This window comes from Talpa europaea (assembly GCF_964194135.1).
Source record: "Talpa europaea genome assembly, chromosome: 11".
NCBI lineage: Eukaryota > Metazoa > Chordata > Mammalia > Eulipotyphla > Talpidae > Talpa > Talpa europaea.
The window spans coordinates 47,813,948-47,831,620 of NC_140078.1; the positions used below are offsets into that span (position 1 = coordinate 47,813,948).

General features: G+C 41.7%; 1 protein-coding gene across 1 annotated transcript in view; it reads left to right on the forward strand.

The window, feature by feature from the left end:
• Window positions 1-17,673, forward strand: part of PKD1L1 (polycystin 1 like 1, transient receptor potential channel interacting) — a gene marked incomplete at both ends in the record, with an annotated part of 154,865 nt that overhangs the window by 57,435 nt on the left and 79,757 nt on the right. The window contains 9 exons of the mRNA XM_084247735.1: window positions 31-191; window positions 2,667-2,864; window positions 3,877-3,936; window positions 5,668-5,838; window positions 7,271-7,348; window positions 8,832-8,974; window positions 10,468-10,588; window positions 13,655-13,766; window positions 16,908-17,097. Coding sequence (XP_084103861.1) covers window positions 31-191; window positions 2,667-2,864; window positions 3,877-3,936; window positions 5,668-5,838; window positions 7,271-7,348; window positions 8,832-8,974; window positions 10,468-10,588; window positions 13,655-13,766; window positions 16,908-17,097 — 1,234 coding nt within the window. The remainder of the gene's footprint in view (window positions 1-30; window positions 192-2,666; window positions 2,865-3,876; window positions 3,937-5,667; window positions 5,839-7,270; window positions 7,349-8,831; window positions 8,975-10,467; window positions 10,589-13,654; window positions 13,767-16,907; window positions 17,098-17,673) is intronic.

The window sequence follows — 17,673 nt, forward strand, 5'->3', positions numbered from 1 at the left end:
AAAATATCACACCCGACTTGATTGTTCCAGATTTATCCACATCTCTCGGGTCAACTTTAAAGACATCTTTGTTAGCTGGAATGAAGTACTTTCTTTCCAAGCTGAGTGTGAAGCCTGTGATGGAATGTTGAATCTCTCATACTCCTGGGATCTCTTTTTAGTCAACGCAACAGAAAAGAATAGTCTAGAAGGTAAAGATTATTGTTACTTTGTTTTATTAAGAGGACAAAGGTGGTTGTTTTCTGAGATGGCTAACAGTTTGAGAAGCCCGATTTATTTGTCTAGTCCATTGATTTGTTCCAGTGTCCTCTTGCTTTTACACTTCTGTAGTGACAGCGACAGCAGTAGAAATGATGTGTTCACTCGCTGCTTCTCAAATTTATTGCCATCTGGGAGGAGGACTCTGTATCACTGAGCAGTGGTGGCCATTTGAAATGATGCAGGATTAGTTCACTGCTCCAGGGACCTTGTCCCTCCCATCTCTAGTTAGCTCCTCTGGTAGTGGCTCTGTGTAAGGTGGCTGAGGAGCTGGGAGGAAGGCCTGGTTCCCACCTTCCATCTACACCATAAGCCATGACTTCAAGCACTTCCCTCAGACAGTTTTCTTGGGTGAAAAGTGTGGAGTATAGCACTTTCCAGTGAAAAGTTTTGGTGAGGCTAAGTAAAATCACATGTGAACTCAGGGCACTGGGGATGGGCATGTTGGCCACTAGGTTTGAACCTGAGGTAAGACTGATTCTCACTGGTGACATTTGTGATGAGAGATCTCATTCTAAATAGCAGATACAGAAACCCTTATTTCTAGTTGGACCCAACCAACAGAAGCTTATGCCAAACCCTCAGGGACCTTGGGCATGTTTTTATTTGTATCCATTGAATAGGCCATACAAGGCATAAGTAGAGCTTCCAGCTTACCTTGCTGGTGAAGGAACATAGAGAAAGCTATTGTGCCCTCTCTGCCAGGAAGGCATTCTCACATTCCTTAAGTTAATTGAATCTTCCTGACTCCAAACTTATGCTGAATATACTAAAGAAGCTTACAGTGCAAACATACCCAGTGGTAAAACTTTCAGCAAATCAGATGATTTTCCCAGGATTGTTGTGGCTCAACATTTATTATTAAAGGATCTGACTTTCTCATGGGAATGTAAAAGCTTATTAAGATGTCATTTCTTATGTTCTTGCAACTGTTTCTTTGTTATTGTTCTTTGATCATAAATTCTAACAACAGTGTTTAGAATTGTTACACTAGATGTGTACTGATAGGTGTTAAAATTAGGAGAACTGCCATGCACCCAGATTGTTTGTAGACTATATATGTGTAACCCATGTCAAAGAGTCTAAGAGTTGGGCAGACCCAAAGTCCTAGTGACAAGGTTTTGCAAACCCGTGTCTGCTCCTGGTTGATATGCATGTCACTCTGGCACTCATTTTATGGGTATAGTTCTCAAATTTATGTGAGACTTGTTTTGTTTTTTACTTTGTTTTATTTATTTAATATCATTGTTCATTTTGCTGTTTGATTTCTCCCCTCTGGTATAATATACCCATAAAATTTCCAAAACCAAATCACGCATGAACAGTCACCACAGTCTCTTGTGCTCTTCCCTCCCATTTTGACACCTCTCTCCACCCACCCTCTGCGGTGGGTCTCATATTTATAGTTTGTCTGCCAGTTTTGTCTTTTTTTCCTGACCCCTTGTTCAGTTTCCCTAGATTCCTCCTAAAAGTGAAACTATTTGATATTTTTCTATTTTTCTTCTGACTTATTTCACTGAGCATAATCACTTCCAGCCCCCTCCATGTTGCTGTGAATGGCATGAGTTAATCTTTTTTTATTGCTGTTTGTATTCCATTGTGTATCTATACCACACCTTCTTTTTTAAATTTTTTTAAAAATTGGTTCATTTGTTTCTTTGTTGCTGTATTATGTAAGTACTTTATAAGTTTTGTAGATTAACTACTTGATAGATGTGTGCCATGCAATTTTTTCCCTTATTCTGTAGGTTGTCCTTATGTTTTTGTAGGACAGAACTTTTTTTTCAGGACAGAACTTTTAAGTTTGCTATAGTCCCACTTGTTTATTTTTGCTTTTGTTTCCCTTGTTTCTGGGGTTGTATTCCCAAATACATCTTTGGGGTAGATGTCCTGTAGTGTGTGCCTTAGGTTTTCTTTCAAGTACTTTATGATTTTGGTTCTTATGTCCAAGTCATTAATCCATTCTGAGTGAATTTTTGAGTATGGTGCTGAATGTGTGTCTTACTTTGTTTATTTATTTATTTATTTTCATGTTGCTATCCATGTTTCCCTGTGCCATTTATTAAAAGGGCTATTTTTTCTCAGTTGTGGGGTTGTGGGTCCTTTGGCAAAACTTAACTGTCCATATTTATGTGGATTTTTCTCTGGGATTTCAATTCTTTCAACTCTCCTAAAAAAAAAAAAAAACTCATTTGTATTTTAGTAAGTATTGCTTTAAATCTGTAAATTGCTCTGGGTAATATGGCCATTTTTTTAATGATAATTCTTCATACCCATGAACTCAGGATATCTTTCCATTTCTTTGTGTAGAATGTTTTTTAAAACAGATGTACTTTTTTTTCAAATTTTTAATACTTAATAGTTTATTCAATATTAATGTTAAATTTAATGGCAAATGTTTGTCTAAGTTCCGTTTTGTAGAACCGTGGGACATCTGGGGTCCTCAGGACTTGGGTCTGTTTCCAAGTTGTCAGAGATACACCCACTGTTCAAGGAACCAAACAGGGCAGATGTCACAGTGCTGCCTCCCTGGGAGCTGTTGCCAAAGACACCAGACCAGCCCACCCTTGCAACTTCAGGGAGTGCCCCCACAGAGACCATGGGTGGTATGTACCAAGTCTCTGCTGCTAGTGACACCACAGTCTCCATCCCCTATTCTTACCTCCCCATGGGGAGCCCCAGGTGCCCAGCCACTCCCCCTCCAGCCCTTCTACTCACTTTTATACACCCTTCCCTGCATGGTGTCACTTTTGTTTGGTCACTGAGACTACCTTGGTAAGGGCGGGATCTGGTGGTTGATGGGTGAAATCACATCCACAAGCAATTTTTACTAGCACCTGCCACTTGCTGGGTGTGTGATGCTCCCCAAATTTGTTTCCTTTTCTCTAATCTGGAAATATGTATTGGGTCTGGGCTGTAATAAACATGTTATACACACCAGCTTCTCCATCCCTTTATCCTTCCTTAAGGATAAATGTTTCCTTTGTCATTGGTTTTTAGGTTGCACAAAAACTATTTTTGTGCCCAATGCATGAGAGAAAAGTTAATTGTCAGTGAGAAAAGTTCTGTCCTTGACCTGCACTCCCCTGCTCTATGACACTATTCAATTTAGACTCCATGTTCAGGCCCTTATATGCCCTGCAACAGGTCTTTCATTCGAGGTTTCCAGTCTCTGTCAGCTGGCAGGAGGGGTTCTCTGATTTGTTCAAACTTTAGAGTGAATGACTTCAGGGACAGAAAAGTGACATTGGAAGCAGGATGTTCTTGTGGCTATTTGTTTCCTTCTAACACTCTAGCGAGTATTCTCTGAAACAACATACAAGCACGCTTAAGAGAGACCTTGAGCCTTGACTCTGTACTTATTAGATGGGTTGACTTTGGAAGGCCACATTCCTATTGGAACTCCAGCTCCTTTTGGAAAGTAATGACAGTTGGATTCCCCACTGTCAGGATACTGCAGTGAAAACCTGCCGTTGAGGGAACTTTGTAACCCATGAAGCTATGTGTGGACTGTAGAAATAGAGCAAAGGCTGTATTTAGGGTCCATCGGGGGAACTGACAGTGTCAGGGGTATCTGTGATTTGCAATGTAATATTTTGATTTTGTCCTTTCACATAGATTTTGAAGCCTATTACAGTGATATCCAGGAAGCCATGCCCTCCAAAGGAAGACACACAGGTGACTCTGCTCTGTGATTGCTGCCTCTTTCCTGGATCCCTAATGTCAGTGTCTCCTCAATCTATCCACACAATTTCCTTATATTCAAACCACTGGGATCTCACAGAGTCAAAAGGGAGGAATTTAAATTCTCTTGCAAGGCACAGTTGGATCCCAACCTTTATTTCCAACTTAGCTGCCTCTGCACTTTTAGTAGCCTACACTTCAAAAACCTGAGAGTAGCCTCAGATTGAGTAGATACTATCCCCCTTCCACACCTTGTACACAGGTAGTGTCTGTGATAATGCCTCCCTCAGCATCCTTCCCATGTTGTTGACACAGTGAGCATCTTCCTTCCCATTGACTTTAATTTCCCCGTTTGGAGTCCCCCTCCTTTTGGTGACAACTCCTAGTGCAACATATTTATTCTTACTATTTAAAGCAGTTCTACTGGTATTGACTTTGAACCATTAATGCTTTAAGATATTTATTCTTACTGTTTAAAGTATATGTCATACATATGACTGTTTCTCCTACTCTGAGCTCTTCAGTGAAAGTTCCCATGGCAAGTTTATACCTATATCCCTCAACTCTCACAGTGCCTGGCTTATTGGCACTCAGTGAGCATGTTAACTAATTAATACACGGATGACAAGTGAACTGTTCATTTAATAGATAAACAGACCAGTGAATGAATTATTTAGCAAATGAATAGATGGTTAATCAGTGAATGATTTATTTATTTAATGAAAAGGTGGATTTCATCCTATCAACTACAGTGTTTTCTCTCATAGTTCTTTTCAACAGCCTCTAGCTTTATGGCTTCTTCATGTTTACCAAAGACACCTGTTTTAGGACTTACATACTCTCAGTATGTGTTTAATAAGTAATATCAAATGAGGCAAAACAATGCATTCATTAAAGTATTACTCCTGATACAGTTAAGAGTGCATTCAATTCCCTAACATTGACATGTTTTATCATAATATTTTGTTTCATTAACTCTTATTGAAAATCTCAAATTAGCCTTCCCTAATGACTGTCCTGCTATACCTAAGCAGAGTCCAGCTCCTTGCCTAGACCATGCAGGAACTCTTTATGTTCCCTCTGCCACTATCTTGCTGCCTATAGTCATTTATCACATGCAGCCAGATTACTTTTAAGATCTCAAGCCAGATTTTCACCCTAACCACTCCCTCAGATGACTTTCAACCACTTGTAGGGTGACAACTGAGGGCCCTGGACATTCCCAAATTATTTCCTTCACATTTCTGTTTTGAATTTTTCCTAAAGGACATCTCTGTTCCTCTCTCTCTCTGTCTCTCTGTCTCTCTCTCTCTCTCTCTCTCTCTCTCTTCCTTTCCCTCTTCTTCCATCCCTCCCTCTTCTCTGTCCCTCCATAGTGTCTACAGGACACTTATCATTATCTGGCTTTATAGTATTTATGTATTTTTTTTGCCTTGCTTACCATAGAATTCCCATACTATGATTACTGCTATATCTCCAATCTCTAGACTACAACCTTATCTTAGTATATCAGAATAAATATTTGCTTAATAAACAAAAGCAGTTGATTTGATGAAATGATGTTTAAATTCATCTCTTGAATACATTGAGCTGCTGAAATCTATTTTAGGTGTGCAGTATTTAGCAATTGTAGAAATGGCTACTGGTATTGACTTTGAACCATTAATGCTTTAAGATCACTATGACTTTTTTCCTACCATACAATGGCTTGGTTTGTCTTCTTAGGTACCAACCTTCCAGGATCAGAACCAAGTGTGAGTGCTGATGGGGGCCACAGTGATGGGGATAATCTTGTGGGTCCCTACCTCCCCACCGTTAGTGCCAGACCTACGCTGCTGGTGGACTGGCCCAAGTCCCTGCTGAATAGAGCTGTTTTCCATGGCTATACCTCTTCTGGTAAGCTTGCCCTCTTTGCATGTTGCGAAATGCAGCTGTTTTAGCAGGATTTGGATATCAAAATCCTCAACTTCTACTGTAACTTTTCCTTTTGTTAGTTAAGTATATGAAACTATTATACCTTTCCAGTGTGCCTGTCCCAATGTGGACTTTAGGCAAGCCTCTTTCATTAAAGTAAAATAGCTTCTGTATCCTGCCAGTAGCCCCCTGTTTTCAGACCACAGGGAAGAACCAGCTAATATATACAGCATCTCCGAGAATGACCACCAGAGCCCAGACACCCGTGTGCACACACCTGCTATACCTGTTCTGTGGTATGGAAGGGCCATTCCGGGAATTCAACATGTGACACTGTTCATTAAGAGCAGTGGGGTGGTAACTAATCCCTCTGGTGCTGTTAGTTTATTGGATCAATAACACATGTAGTTAGGCCCTGAGTTTCATGCTGTTAAGAGTGATTTCCACTGTACTCTTTCCCTGCAACATTTTAGAGAATGTAGTTCTAAAATTGTGACATTAAACTGTCCTGTTTGGCTCATCAGTCTTACATTTGAGATTTCTCTGTTTTTGAAGGGTGTCATTCAGGGTCAAACTCTACCTGCTAAGAAAGTGATCCAGTCACCAGTGGCCAAGTCACAGTCAGGTTTAAGAGATCATTTAGAGCCCATGATTTGGAAGACTTAAAAATTGCTTTGAAATACCTTAGCCAAAGTAAACTCTACACCTAATTATAAATACGTAAATTAAATTCTTTTTTTATTTATTAATTTTATTTATACAAGCATTGGGTACAGTCAGAAGCGCAGGAGGGTGAGAGAACTCAGCAGAGCCAGAGCAGGAAACAGAACAGGCAGGCTGACAAAGTACATTGCTGAGGGGAGCAGCGGGTGGCAGGAGAGGTCTGCGCGCCATGTGGGACACTCGCTGGTGGCCAGGGATCAAACCAGCATAGCAGAAGCTGCGGGCAGCCTCGCAGCCCAGCGCTCAACCACTGTGCCACTGGGGGAGGCCCTGTAAATTAAATTCTTACTGGCATTCTCTCATTGCCTGGAAATGAGTGTCCTTGCTGAACTGGGCTCACTGGCCTGTGTGCTCAATATTGCTTCTGTCATGTAGGGGCAGCCTGGAGTTTTTAGCTCTGTACAGGAGGCTGATCATGACAGACTGATAACATTTCCAGGTAGAAACAAGTGCACTTAACTGGTGTCTACTTTACCTTCACCGCTGGAGTGAGGAGAGCTCTGTGCTGGAGGAGTCCAGCCTTGGTCCAGGTCCAGGTCCAGCCTTGACTTTGTACTTATTAGATGGCTTGTTTTTGGAAGACCACACTCTTACTGGAACTCCAGCTTCTTTTGGAAGGTAATGACAACTGGATCCCCCACTGGCAGGACACTGCAGTGAAAACCTGATTGTGGCCTCTCCTGTTCTGTAGGTATAATGGAACATGCTGTGACAGTACAGCCATACTCTCTGGACCCTGGAGAGACATATGTCCTACAAGCTTCTGTGGGTATGTCGTACCATCAGCTAGATCTGCTGCAGGAGCACCAGAGTTTTGGTTATATTCATATTTTTCCCCCTGGAAATTGCAGTCATTTCTGCAATTGGCCCCTTGTTCCCGAGTGGCCTCACTCCCTCCAACTTCCCCCCTGCTCCACTGTTAAGCCTGGCATCTAGAGTGTAGCAGAAGCCAGCAATTTGTTATGACCATCATCATCACTGTCAGCATCAAAATTTTAAACAATTTACCATGTGAATCTTGCTCCTATAATTTATCTCAAGAAAAAGGCATCAAAGTAAATATATATGTGTGTGGGGGGGTGTATGTATGTAAAAATAGTCATTATAGATGGTATAGTAATAGCAATAGAAATTAAAATGCTTAATAATTAGAGAAAAATGGTTATGTGAATTAGGGTATCTGCTCAGTGGAGTCTTATGCAGTTATCTGCAGTGGTGGTTTTGAGCACCATCTGGCAACACGGAAAATAGTTTATGAAACTGTTACAGGGCAGTCCCGATACAAAACAGGTTGCCTGACTATGGGTCCTCACCTGCATGCTTTAAAAGGACTTATCAATACTCTCCTGCAGGCACACACAAAAGGTTAATAAAAGGTTTATTTACAAGGAAAGGGCAAATGAGGAAATGTACAACTCAGGAAAAAAAGTGGGAGACAAAGTTTTAAATATGTCCCACCCAATCCACTGATCTGAAATCCCAAATGGCACTCCGAGAGCTGGCCGCAAGCCAGGAACCGTAAAGCCAGGAGGTGAGCAAGAAAGCAAGCAAGCGAGAGCCCCCACGTGTTTGGTTTTTATACCAAACCTGACTACTTAACTCCACCCTCAGGTCCCAGCAATGTTCCCTTTGGTTTAAAGTGGGGCTGGAGTCCACAAAGTCTGTATGAAATTAGCTCAGGACATCCTTTCCCCCTAACTATATCAATATAGTTGATAAAACTAAAATATAACATTATACCAGCACTATAAATTTCACTAAGCTATACTTAGGTATGTTTGTGGAACAGACTTTAAGAAAACCCAGGGACTGAAGGAGGCTGTGGGAATGCTGTGTTCTTTGGGGTCTTATGCTCTGGGCCTTGAGTTCTGTCTCCTGGTGGTTGGCTGGTTTCCAAGAAAGGAGGTGGTCTGTCCCATGGACCCTGGCTTCCTGGAGCCTCAGGTTGTGCTGCACACATGGTGAGCACCCGGGAAGCATCTATTATATTCGTGGATGCTATAGAGTGGTGTTCTCAGTCCAGGGGACAGCAGAATCCCCTGGAAGGTATGTTTTCACAGATCAGTATTAGCTTTGATTCTCTAGGTCTGGCGTGGCATTCAAGAATCAGAATTTCTAGCAAGTTTTCAGATGATGCTGCTAGTCTTGGGAATATGCCTTGAGACCCACGCATGTTTGTGCTATAAAACTATAATCCTGTACCAGTAAAATTTTCCGTGATGGGTTTAATCTCTATTTTATCTTTTCTTTAGCTTCAAAGCACAGATTACTAGGGAAAGCTCAGCTGTACTTGACAGTCAAACGAGCACCTGGGGATGTGTCCTGTCAGGTGCAGCCCCCTCGTGGCCTAGAAGCACACACCATCTTCAGCATCTTCTGCATGTCTGGGAGACCGGTATGGCAGGCCTCATCTGGATCAGTCCTGAAGGACTGAAGCAGCAACAACTCTCAGAAATTGTGACCAGTCTCAGGGTGAAATGCAGTGGGCTGGAAAGCATCATCCTTCCCATCTAGATGAACTTGGGCCTGAAACTTCATGTTGGGAAGTTACTGAGGCCTGAATAGAGTCTCCTTCCAGTAGTGGAGGCACACAGTGTGGCCCCACCTAGCAGGAGGCAGATTCCTGGAGGAGGGGAGTGTGGGCCTCAGTCACAGATAGGAAGTGTTGTGTCCACAAGCACAGGATGGAGGGAATGGAGCTGGTTCATTGGGCAACACCACAGTGATAAAGAAACAGGAGTCATGGAGCAGGCTACATAATGCAGGATACTGCTGAGGAGCAAGATCTTGGCCTTTTTATTGATAGAAGAATTATACAGCATCAGTTGAAAGGAAGGAGGACAAAGAGAAAAGGGAGGGATGAAACTAGAAAAGGTGCTCTGTCATCCATAGTATCAGGGGTTGTGAGTCTGCCCTCCAGACATTTCTTATCAGCTTGATGACTTGGTATTGTAATTGAGATCAAGCTACAGTTCCCCAGCCATGGTTTCAATCTTATCAACAAGGCATTCCACTGATCAGCTTCCGTGGGTCCCTTGTTATACATCTGTTATACCTAGGTCTTCAGCACCCCCGGGCATTCCCGTTATACCTCCTGATGCATAGTCTTCCTAGCATGATCCAGCTTTGTGCTCTTGATTGATTTGAAAGGCACCTTGCAGGATTGGGCTCCTGTACCTAACTGACTGGAGGTTCTGACCTTGCTTAGGATTTAGAACTGTCGATAACAAAATGGTGGCTGAACAGGTTGCTAGGTTTGGCAGACCTGCATAGCCTGGAGTGGCCTCTCCTAAGCTCATCAGAGCAGGCCCTACAGTTAATGCTGGGTCTGTGTCGTGGTGACTCTGGTAAAGAGTCCTGCCGGTTCCTGTAAACTTCTCTACTGGTTTGCAGAGGGGAAGAAAATTATGGTGATTTTCCTCGTGTCTTGTGAGGCTTAAGTAAGAGGATGGGTTTAAAGAAAGCTTGGGTGGCCAGCACCGCGAGGGACTACTCTCTGGCCCTGTGCTCTAGAACTGTGCCTGTGCAGGCTGCTCCTTCTCTCAGCACCACCTGCACCCCCAGCTAGGTGCCCTAGCACTGGGAGAATCTCCGGTGTTCCCTTCACCCCTAGGAGCCCAGACTGTGCTTCCATGGCCTCCAGGAAGCCCCAGGGCGGGGAGGAGGGGCACAAACCCTGAGTGACAGATGGCCTCTGTGAGGAGTCCTCTGGATTCCATGGTCAAAGGGCCGTGGAGGGGAAGGTAGCTGAGTAACTCCCTCTCCATCCCTGTCTCGGAACAATGTCCTGCAGAAGGAAGGAAGGATGCAGGTGTTTGTCTGTTTACTGGGGAGTGGTGCAGTATGCTCACTTATGTTGATTTTTCCTCTCTTTGGAATGGATCATAGGACTTTCTTTATGAGTTTAGTTATGGGATAGGAAACACCTCCAAACACACCTTGTACACCGGCAGAGATACCCAATATTATTTTGCACTGCCAGCGGGTGACCCCGTGGAAAATTATAAAGGTAAGTCATTATTGGAATTATTTAAGGTCCAAATAAATGATTTCTCTGGATTTTTAAAACTAAAAATTATTAAAATTATGCATGTAGAAAATAAAATTGTTATACATCTAAAATAGGTTCACTGCTTTTTACTTTAGTTTGATTGGCTACTTTTTGGTGCAGAAAGTACATTAGAAATGTTATAAATTAATGCATATATCTTAAATTATAACTGAAATTTTAAAACATTACAACTGTAAATTATAAAACACCAAAGAATGGTTGGTATATATGGATCAACTACTTGAGACCCAGATATTCCTTACTTACTAATGATATGTTGTGTCTGGTGAATCTTACCTTTGGTATAGACGAAACCAAATCAAGGTGCCCTTCCAAGAAGGGGATGTGGGGTACAGGAATGTTGGGTTGGCATGGTTGTCCTCAGAACAAAATGAGCCCCACAGTGTCCACAGCCTTCTCCTCTGACCCTGTCCTGCCCAGATCTATACCAGCCCCTGGAAACTGTTCACCTGAACATGTTAGAGATGCTGTCACTGAGGAAAGTGTCTGCCACAGAACTCCAGGCCAGTTAAATTAGGTTAAATTAGAAGTTCTGTGGTAAAAGGTCTTTTGTACATGATGATTCCAGATTCCAGATGATTCCAATATGCAGGCAAGCTTAAGAGTCCCTGATCTAGAATTTTCTTTCCTTTGGATTGTGAGATTATTTCAGTCTGATGATTCAACCAGTTTATCTCCTTTATTTGTTTAAATGTCACTTCCCCAAGTCCAGCGAAGATAATTTCTTCCTCAAGAACCCTTGACCTATTTCTTCTGGGTGAGGCCAGTAAAGTAAACAGGAGGCTGCACAGTGCTTTGTATGGGCATGTCTGCTCTCTGTCAGATGTGCACTGTACATGCTGGCTGAGTGGATGAAAGTGGTTTTCATGAGTTTCCCCAATATATTATTGTGTGTGTGTGGGGGGGGAGACCCTCGCCAGTGGCCGGGGAACGAATCTGCACTGCAGAGGCTGCAGGCAGCCTCTCAGCCCAGCGCTCAACCGCTGCACCACCAGGGGAGGCCCTCCCCAAGTCTAAATAATATAGTAAATTATTTACTATAATAATTATTTACTATATAATATTATTTACTATATTATTTAGTATTTACTATATAATATTATTTATTATTTACTATATAATATTATTTACTATATTATTTAGACTGAAATTGTGCCCAACCTCTGTCTTCTCAAAATTTAAGATCTCTGAATCCAGCATTCAGATGAGGGTATAGATAAGTGACAAAAAATACAAATGATGAATATTTAATCATATCCTGTTTCTTGCATGAATAGTCTAGATTTTGGGTCACTAGATGTTCTTGGGTTTGGGGGTTCCTTAAGCCTTGACTATGGCTATAAAAGAATGTTTAGGCAAAATAAAGCAAAGTTACTTGAGGACAGTATGTCCAAGAGGTCTGGGTGGCCAGGGTCCAGGGAAGAATAGCTGCCAGGAAAGGCAGAGGAGTCTGGCTTAAATGGGGTACAGGGGGCTGCTTACTCCAGCCCTTTCCAGTGTAACTGCACAGGTGTCCAGGCTGATGGTTTATCAGTTCAGGCAGGAGTTTCTTAGTCACTCCCTGTGACTTTGGGCTCCTGGGGTGTAGTTTTATCAACTCCAGCAGCAGGGGTGGGGGTTGCCTTCCCCCCTTTGCTGCTCTTGGTCTCCTCAGGCTTTATTGTCCTGCCTATAAGTTGGCGTCAGGTACTGCCTTTGCCTCTCTGTGCATTTCTTGACTCTCCTCAGGCTTTATCAGCTCTAGCAAGGGTTTCCTGGAGTTGTGGGTATGCTCACTGCTAATCTTTCTTTTAGGCACTGCCCTCCCCGCCCTAACTGTCGAACACTTTAACTCAGATAGGACTGAACCCTTCTCCTCCTATATTCTCTAATTTGATTTAGAAGATCAATGTTATCTGCCGTGGAATTACTTATAGAATTGCAGCTTTTTTGCAGTTAAACTTGGAACCCACCGAACTTCTATTGACTCAGAAAGAAGGTAGAACCCAGCATTTACTTGTATCAATTATTAGGATGCCAGTATCCAGAGACCACATATTAGCAAGCCTTGACCTTCAAAACTAAGTCCTACCTTCTGGGCAGTGTGTTTTGGCTTGAGGATGTCTTCGGGAGGTGCCAGGTACCCCTGTGCCCTGCTCTGCCCCAGGTGGTTCATGTGCCTGCACCTGTGCCCTTCACCACCAGCCACCATTTGCAGGTCTCACCATGGGCCCCTGCCACCAAAAGGAGCTCCCAAGCACCCAGAAGCCCATTTTCTGCCATGCTCAATGAAAACTCCCCCTCGGTCAGAATTCTTCTTCATCTTTCTCCAATCCTATCACATTTCTATACTGAGCAACTTGTTACATTATCACCCCATACTTGAGCCTCTATGGTGGAGTTTGGTTTTCTTCTGGGTTTCTTGTGTTTCTCTTTGGGCTTGTGGCTGCAGTTTTTACCACTATTTCAGTGTTCATCTCCTTTTTAATGAGTGTAACTCTGAGAGGTGGTGGGGAGGTTAGGACAGGGACTATCTTGTTCACTTGTGGCATCTCATTCTGCTGCAGGCACAGATGTTTGCAGGCCAAGTGAATGAGTGAGCAATGCTGGCTACTGGCCAGCAGTGATCACTTCTGCTCCTCCTCTCAGCTGCCCTGTCCTCCTGTCCTCCCCATCTCTCTGCTACATGTGCTCTGCACTGCTGGCTAGTGGTTTGTGTTGGAATGTTGGCTGTCCTCAAAGGTACAAAAGAATTTCAACTTCAGTTATGGCATACTTTATTTTGGTACCCTTATAATTCCCATAAAAATCCCTGGAGCCTAGATTAGGCCCAACAAAGATTCTGGTTATTGGGCTGTCGCCATCCACAGTGGAGGCTACGTGGGAGGCAACCATGCTTGCAATTTCACCTCCTCCTGACCTTGCCAAAACTGAGCGTAGCCTGCATCCTTGAGTTGCCATCAGAGTGTGGAGAAACATCTCTGTCCACTTGGAAGCTGACCTCTTCTTCATGTTCCCTTACAGTCATGGTGTCCATTCAAATCACAGACAGCCAAGGCTCCCAGGGGCAGCCATGCACCGTGGAGGTCACCGTGCTGCCGCGTTTCCATGGCAATCACTGTCCAGAGGAGGACATGTGAGTAACACCACACAGAGGCACCCTTGGAGGTTCCCCTTCCCACGTCAGCAACACAGTAGAGGCAGCATTGGCTCCTAGGAACTCAGATCCTGATAACAAGAGATTGCCAGAGTCTTGCCATTACCATCTTGCCAAATCAAATTTGAGTGGTATTTGTGCAAATACCTCAGGGCCCATAAAGCACTTTCTCTGTTCTTAGTGTGCTTTGTTTTTGTTGGAATCATAAACATATTTCTTATGGAGTCTTTAAAAAAGTTTTTAGCTTTTGTCTTCAAGAGCTACTTGACTGTTTTGACCCGTGGCCCTTTCCCCTTTATTAACGTTTTCTGAGAAATATTTTGGTACTCTATGAATGTTCTTCCTTCTTAATCTTCATTTTCTTTTGTTGGCTTAGTAATCTTTGGAAATCATTTATATCCTGGTATAGGACATCAGACCTGCCTTATAACATTGACGATGTTTCTTAATAGTGATTTATCTTCTTTCGTGAAAAATTTAGCAATTTCGTCTTTGTGCCCTGTTCTTCCAGTTTGACTTGTCATGTAGATATAGTCCATTGAACTAGCTGGAAAATGACAGTTGATCATACCTTTAAAATAAATCCTTCTGCTGGGCAGAGGGCAAATAAGTAAAGCTGGGCAAATAAGAACCCAAATTATTCCAGCTCTGAAGTTGTGGACTGTGTTACCTCTCTGTTGCTTCATTCTGTTTTCATGAATAGCATCCACATTAATACCTTCATAAATGAGCTAATGAAAAAGATCTTTATCCCTTTCAGTTGAATGAACAAAAACAAGAACAGGTGGCTAGACTTTTTTTAATGAGTTCTCTCATGGCCAGAGCTTTCTCAATCTCAGATGCAGTAAAAAGAAGTTCTTGTTCTCCAGTCTCCTTGCTCCAGTGGCTACAGTGATGACATTGTCTAGACTGAATTTGTTCAGCTTCATACACACAAGTTGCACTGAACATTGCTCTTCTAACCTTGTGGGATATGCCAACTAGGAAATGGAAGCCAAAGGGTCTCCAAAACCAGTTTTACCATTTTAAAACAGTCTGTTAACATTTTCAAGTCTATTCCTAGAGAATCTTGCTTTAATAAATAGATTAGTCAATTTGGAATAGTGACAAAGATATCAACTTCTTAGATTATTTGGGTCCAGATTTCTTGGCTACCACTGCTACTTTATGGGTCATGTGGCTCCTGAATCCTGTGCCCTCAGACATTTTTACTAACTCTTGGTGAACGTGACTGGCAAGTGGTGGCAGTATAACGAGGGCCCTGAAGCTTGTGTTTGTTAGTTGTTTCATCTGTATTAAAGTGGGAAAGTGAAAAGTTCAAATCTCTACAGATCCAGTAGGAACAGAAGCCAGAAGTTTTCCACCATGGAGCTCAACTGGAATGGTTTGTATTCGGATTGGCCTAGTAGTCTATATCTAGAATATTCTGAAGCAGTCAAAAATTGACTTTGTATCCCTGGTCAAGTTGCTGAAATGTAGCAATTGTGTCAGGAAGATCAGTTCCTTCAGTTCGAATTTTGTGTTTATTCCAGAAGTTTATCTTTTCCTTTCTGAGATGTCCCAACTTTGCTGAAGTTAGTTTACTCTCTCTAAACTTTTTTATCTTCAATTTTTGCTTTCCACAGATGATCTCTACCACGTAGTAGAGGCTTATTCTTGAGAAGTAATTTCTGAAGTCATCTTCTTCCTCCTTTTTCTTGTTCTGCTGTCTTTTTGGTTCAATTAGGTTCTTTTCTTTTTTCTCCTCATTCTGAAGGTCCTGATAAGTTCTTGATGTTATCCCATTAATCTGTGGGACTATCTTTATACCAGCACCATACTGCCTTAATAAGAGTATCTTCACAGTAAATTTTGAAATTGGGAGGCAAGAATCCACTAACTCTGCTCTTCCTTTTCAAGATTTCTTTGGTTATTCTGGATTTCCTGGTAATAATAATTGTGTGTGTGTGTGTGTGTGTGTGTGTATATGTATATATATATATATATATATGTATATATATATGCCACCTGGGATTTTACTAAGGATAGCATTGAATCTGTAGATCACTTTTGGACGTATTGCTATATGGGCGATATGAAATTTTCCTATCTGTGAACAAAGTTTTTCCATTTATTTATAATATAATTTCTTTCAGCACTGTCTTATAGTCCTCAGTGTTGAACTTTTTTTTTTTGTTAAATTTAACAAGTATTTTATTCTTAATGTTATTACAAATGGATTTTTTTCTTAATTTGTTTTGGGGGAGTTTTTATTACTAGTATATAGATATCAGTTTATTTTTATGTATTGATCTTACATCCTACAACATTGCTGAGCTCATTTATTAGATCTCACTGTTCTTTAATGCATTCCTTAGGATTTTCTATGGATAAATTCATGTCATCTGCAAATAGAGTTTTACTTCTTCCTTCTAATCTGGAACACTTTCATTTCTTTTTCTTGCTTAATTGTCCTGGTCACACACCCAGTTTCATACTGGATAGAAGTGGCAAGTAGGGATATCCTTAGTCTTGTTCCTTTATCATGTTGAAGCAGTTCACTTGTATTTCTAGAATTTTGTGCATATTTATTATGAAATGTTGCTGGAGTTTGTCAAATGCTTTAGCTAGATCTGCGAAATGATCATGTGGCTAGTCATATGGTATTAATGTGGTATTGATTGATTTTTAAGCTTGAATCACCCTTATATTTCCAGGACAAACCCAACTGTGTCATGGTGTATCAACCATTATAATTGTATGCCATCCATATACAGTGTGGGTGTCCACTTTATTGTGGTTTGAATGCTAACTACCAACTCTGCTTGTTAGAAAGCTCTGACCCTTCAGCCAATAGCTATGTTTGCACTACTTTCCTTCATTTGAATTGATATTTTTGTATCATTCAGTATGCATCTAATGCCTACTTCAGTTCTGACAAAGTGGTTGCTTTATAGAATGTTTACATCATACCTCACTATATATGACTTTCATCTGCATAGAACAACTTCCTTCTGTGTCATTCTGCCCTGAACCACCCGAAAAACATTTGTATAACAAATGCCACTCCACTCTTAATAGGGTCACTGAAAAGTTTTCCAATTTCTTGGAGCAATCATGCTAAACCTTCTATTTCCTCAGATATAATTCCAGCCTGAGAAACCTATCTACCCTCCAGCTGATGGGAAGTTATACAGAAATCAGGAACTATATCATGATGATCACAAAAATCCTGAGTCGTTGGACTAAGGAGAACAGAAATCTATCCTGTGGTCAATGGTCACAAATACAGGATGCATTCATTTCTACAGTCTGCAGATTAGCTTTGCAGGTACGATAAAAGCCGTGCTAGTTCAGCATCTATAAATCTGGACCAGAAAGGTTGGGCATCTGATTGGTTGGCTCACCAGCAAATGGTCATATTTAGTAAAGAAATGAGACCAGGTGGGCTAGCCAGCTTGGCTCTGATGCATGGTGTGGCTGGCTGCTCTTGACTGCTCATGTTTCACTGGTATTGCTGCTGGTTTATAAAAGAGAGACTGATACAAGCCAATGACTACAGATCTCTCTGCTCATGTTTCTGGAAGTAAAAATTATGTAAATGCAATCTGATATTGTTAAGGTTATGATGATGTGCAACTTTTAAATAAATGACCATACATTCAAATGTCGTTGTTCACAGCACCTGGAATGCCTGTCTTGTAAATGTCATTACAGGACATCTGCCTCAAAGAGAATACATACTTCATTGCAATACTTTCTTCCTCTATCATTCTCTCTTACCCTTTTCCAAAGTTTCCCATTTCCTCTTCCCTCTTGTCAATTCCCTGATGTTGTGTGGGATGTGGCTGAATGTCTAATGGATGGCCAGAGCAGAGATGCAACACTAGTGATAAAAACTTGAGAC